The sequence below is a fragment of the Pseudochaenichthys georgianus genome, chromosome 15 (genome assembly GCF_902827115.2).
Source record: "Pseudochaenichthys georgianus chromosome 15, fPseGeo1.2, whole genome shotgun sequence".
NCBI lineage: Eukaryota > Metazoa > Chordata > Actinopteri > Perciformes > Channichthyidae > Pseudochaenichthys > Pseudochaenichthys georgianus.
In genome coordinates this window covers 19759346-19764471 of record NC_047517.1, presented here as the reverse complement: position 1 = coordinate 19764471, position 5126 = coordinate 19759346, and the positions used below count along the sequence as shown (strand labels likewise).

Here is a 5126-nt window from a genome sequence, read left to right as displayed (position 1 = left end):
CATCTTTTGTCACTCCTTTTATCTTAATTCTCGTACAGTATCTTCTGTGTTAAATCCAATAGTTTATCTCAATACCCGGTTTGATGGAGTGAGACAACATCCTTTTGAAATAGACACATGTGGACACACACCTGCGTTTTAGAGATCCTGTATATAATGGGTCACACACTTCAGTAAAGGCAGCCTTTGTGTGACCTTTAGTTCTCTCCTCCACAGCAGAAATGCAGGGTTCCATATAGAGGACACGCATACATGTATCAGACCATGGAAACCTTTATTTAATATGAATGACCATGCACTTTATTTATCAAGTATGTTGACAGATGAGGACTTGAAACTTAGACATGGGCAACTGACTATCCTTACATATACCAATGAAAGGTTAAGTATATGCTTTTGCACAATGTGGTTTCATCCCTAAGGATCAGGACCCCAACAAGAAGTTCCAAATTCCAGATGATTGATAAACAAAAAAAGGGGGAAATGTATATTTCTGCTACATAATATTTTGATTTCTTATAAATGATTTTGTCAGGACTTCTACTACAATAAAACAAAGGAATTAAAATCATTCTTTGGTTGACGTGTCACAATTGGTTGACAATGCTTTGTTTTAAAGGGAGCCAGTACTGCAATACATCATAACATGTGACCCAAGAAACAAAGTCAAAAAGTGCTTCTTATTGGGGTTTTATTTGAACATGTTTGTCAAAACTCTCTTATTAAACCTTCCTCACTTTGGAACAGGTTTTCATTATTTAATTGTATTGACTTTTAAAGAAATTGCAATATCCCTGATGATTTTCGTGACAGAAGTAGAATATCTCTAGTTTTTAATAACGAGGTAGTTACGCTGTTCGTTGTGAATGGAAAACGTTAGATGGCAGCAGAGGGCCCCCCTCTCTCAGATTAAGAGAGTGGGGACCCCAAAACCCACTGGTGAAATGTGATGCTTTGCGCCTCAAAACCATCCGCGTCTCTCCGTGACCGCGTTACCAGTGTCAGTGGAGCACAGCGAATACACGTATTCCGGTTTAAACCTTCAAGTTAAAAGTCCATGACTTGATACGACTGGCGGTGATGATTTCTTTTGAGTACAACTTTTCGTGTTTCCGGTCGTACCCCTGCGATTTGTTGTTAACTTCCCACATCTGACTGCATTTATCTCCACGACAGGGGAGCCTGCGAGCAACAACTTTCTCAGATTGACACAGAATGGAGAGGAGCTGACGCACCGTTATTTACCGGACCGTTAACTTTCCTCTACAAGCGTTTCCAACACAGCCTACATGCTTCGCCAGACCGGGGAAAAACTACTGAAAGATAGTTTTGTAACAGTTTGACTACTGTAGAGCTGACAGTTCCTCCTCGTTCTTTCCCCCCCTTTCTTTTCTCTTTTTGGACACTTTAACCGCGTTATTACGCATGATGCGCAAAGGGATGGCTCCTCTTTGGAAACATAACACGGGATTAAAAAATGTTTTTTACGTCTATATTTCTATTTCAGTGGCTTATTCTTATAATATAGACTTGGAACATCATTTGGTGTTCCGTGGACCAAATTCTAGTTTTTTTGGATATTCTGTGCTGGAGCATTATCATGACAACACACGCTGGTGAGTCCCATGTTTTACTGTTAATGGAAAAGCTGTTATTTCCTTTCGCAATGAATGATGCAATGCATTTGTACTTTTAAAGCAAATGTTGGTGTGTTTCTAGAGCTCAGTGTGCATTAGAAAAAGTGTAATATGAATCATTATAAGCAATGTCAGCTCTTACTGTAACTTTTTCTGCTGGCACAAATTGTGTTTCTATCATTTAAAAGATTCACTGGCACAGTTAAATATATTGTAAGCGTTTGTCCAAATCCTGTCCCCCGTGTCTGCAGGTTAATAGTAGGGGCTCCAAAGGCCAACTCCACCTACAGTAGCTCTGTGCACTCTCCTGGAGCTGTGTACAAGTGCCGAGTTCACAGCAACCCAGATCGACGCTGCACGGAGATGGATCTGGGAAGAGGTAAAGATAAGAGCATATAATGACAAACACACTAGCTGCAGCCTCAGGGTATCACGCGCAAACGCACACACACACACACACACACACACACACACACACACACACACACACACACACACACACACACACACACACACACACACACACACACACACACACACACACACACAACTTGACCAGTTCAGAAATTAACAGTCATCTCACAGAAAAGTTCCCTATCTGGTACTAAAGTCCATACAGTACACACACTGACACACATGCATGCTAAGCTTTCCTGCAGCTTTCCCTTCTCTCTTTGCCTTAACTCCCCCAAGCATCTGTTTTGTTTTATCAGAATAATGAAGCCTTATTCTGGTTTACTCTTAACAGTGCGACAGTTGTTCTCTTAGTTATGAACCTGCTTTATGGAGACATGTAAAACACAAGGGTTCTGTGTGCATAGGTCCATACATATTTTTGATATATATGATTGATGCTTTTGCTAATATTTTCCAAGTATGTAAGCCAAAAAAAGTTGAGCTTCACCCCCCCTTCCCAGCGTCGGCTCTGTTCTTGTGGTAAAGGAAGCCGGGGTGCAGGCATGGATTTAATATTAACCATGCGCTCTGTCAATGTGTCACCAAGAAAAACATACATTCTCAACAGTGAGCGTGTGCTGCTCGTGCTCAGTGAGCCACATGGAGCTCAACACCAAAGACTATGCTCTCAACCCTCTGACAGAGAAACACTACATGCCATTGTGCTGAATCAATTGTCTGCAGGGAGAAAGTTAATACCACTTGGGGAAGTGAAGATTTGGACATTTAAAGAGAGAAGTTGTTAGTTGCCATGGTTTCTTGTCTTTTTCTGACTTCATTCTTTAATTATGCACAATTTTGTTAGATTTCTAGATTTATATTCTGGTCACTGATGTTAATAAAAAGCAGTGTTCATGGTACAGTAAGCTATAAGGAATTTGATAATGTATGTCTGACTTTTTATGCCATTTCCTTTGGCTTCCGGAAATTATGATCATCATTCTTTTTGTATTGTTTTCTGATGTTTAATTAATCTACGTTTTTATCAATTTCAATTACTCAACTGTAACCGAAATGATTAGTTGCAGACCTAAACTGATTCTATTAGTTTAAAAAAAATGAATATCAGACAATATATTGTTATTAGACTTCCATAACAATCAAATATCAATATTAATCGTAACATCAAATGTCCAGTGTTGTTGGACTACTAGGTCTTAATAGATATTTTTCTCGTTGAGTAAAAGTGACATACAGCATTGACTTTATCAGCTGCACAGCCTTTTGTAATGTTGGATCTTTAGCATTTCAAGCTGTCAACTACATCCCCCACACATCCAGCAAAAGTAATCCAAGAACACAAAAAGTGAACAATAGCTGACAAGTAACAAGCCACTGAATGCAAGACATCCTCCGTCCTGATGGCTTCTTTAAAGATGCTGTCATTGTCTTTCAGGAAACAGGCCCAGGGAGTCGTGTGGGAAGACGTGCCAAGGAGACCGGGATGATGAGTGGATGGGGGTCAGCCTGGCCCGCCAGGACAAGGCCGACGGCAAAATACTGGTGAGTCCCGGGACGCGACGCCCAACTCACATCACCAAACTGTCTAATGCAAACCATGCACACTCGTAAAAAGCTGACCTAATTTGACCAACATCATTGTTTCTAATGTCTAACCATAAACTGTGCTAATAAACCACAGCTGCTCTCCACATTAGAACCCTTTCTTCTATTATGTGATGTTCATGAAGTAAAAACTGAGATTTTAGAATGGTTTTGCACAAAGCAACAACGTCAGACAGATTTGGAAACTGTGGTGTGGTTACATAACACTGTGACACATCTTCCTCCTGTTTGGAGCTGGAAGAGTCAGTGGAACAGGTTTGGTCAAAAGTAGATTGTTGTTTATAACTAACTTGTGGTGATAATCCCAGAGGTGCTTGGCGGGGTATTTGCACAGAGACCATAGGGCAGCTGGCAGAGTGTGTTTAGGCTTCACCCCCTCAGTGGTGGTCCCGTCCAAGGGCAGCCTTTCATTAAACATTAACCCCCGGCCCTGGCGGTGGGTAGCGAGGAAACCAGCGGCCTCACAGGACAGTTTGAAGGCGACTGGTGGAGCGGGCAGCTCTTGAAACACTTGAACAGGTGTGTGTTTGATAGACCTGCCGCTGATTGACCGCCTCCTATGGGAGTCTAAGAGATCACAAGAATACCTCCTCGTGCAGACGTCCACTGTTTGGCCTCCTAAACCTCAATATGTTGTTAGTTTTTCATACCTCATTAGAATGTATTGGCATGATTTTTAAACTCATGGACCAAAACTTGTTCTTGGAGTTGTCAGTCTTTGACACTAGAGTATGTCTTTTTATAGAAACACACTTCTAGCTACACGAAGAAAGGTGGTGACTTTCCAGAGCCATAGATTTTTTTTTTTTATCTCATCTGAATAGTGCAATGGGAGGGAGACGGCTGCTCAGCAGATGTGTACAGTGGTGATTTCATCAGAGGGCCTTGTTTGTGACCAGCGAGCCTTTAACTGAACAGGAACATGAAAACAGCACAGACTCCGACCACAAAAGCCTTCTTTGCTGCCTCAACAGAACTTCTCAGCCGCTGCCAGAGTCCCTTCTTTCGCTGTCAGCTGATACTTTTTTTTGTTTAAAGAATCTGCTTCTACTCAAGAGGGAGACTTGATGTTAGTATTGCTACTGCTGTTGTCCTAGCCTTCCTTTCAAACACAAGCATTTCTCAACACACCATCTTACTTCCAGACGCCCACAATCTACCCAGCTCTTATATTCATTAAGTGTGTGTGTGTGTGTGTGTGCGTGCGTGTGTGTGTGTGTGTGTGTGTGTGTGTGTGTGTGTGTGTGTGTGTGTGTGCGTGTGTGCGTGCGTGCGTGCGTGCGTGCGTGCGTGCGTGTGTGTGTGTGTGTGTGTGTGTGTGTGTGTGTGTGTGTGTGTGTGTGTGTGTGTCCATATCTGTCCCCAGAGCCACAGGAGCCCCACCACCATCCCCCCAGGGTGCTAAAGTATTACCACATTTAAACATTTATGCGGCCTGATCTGGGCCGAGTTTGAAATATTATATTA

General features: G+C 42.1%; 1 protein-coding gene across 1 annotated transcript in view; it reads left to right on the top strand.

The window, feature by feature from the left end:
* Nucleotides 1-1166: 1166 nt before the first annotated feature.
* itga9 (integrin, alpha 9) overlaps nucleotides 1167-5126 on the top strand; it is a 48403-nt gene continuing 44443 nt past the window's right edge. The window contains exons 1-3 of the mRNA XM_034100771.2: nucleotides 1167-1616; nucleotides 1889-2016; nucleotides 3490-3596. Coding sequence (XP_033956662.1) covers nucleotides 1426-1616; nucleotides 1889-2016; nucleotides 3490-3596 — 426 coding nt within the window. The 5' untranslated portion in view covers nucleotides 1167-1425. The remainder of the gene's footprint in view (nucleotides 1617-1888; nucleotides 2017-3489; nucleotides 3597-5126) is intronic.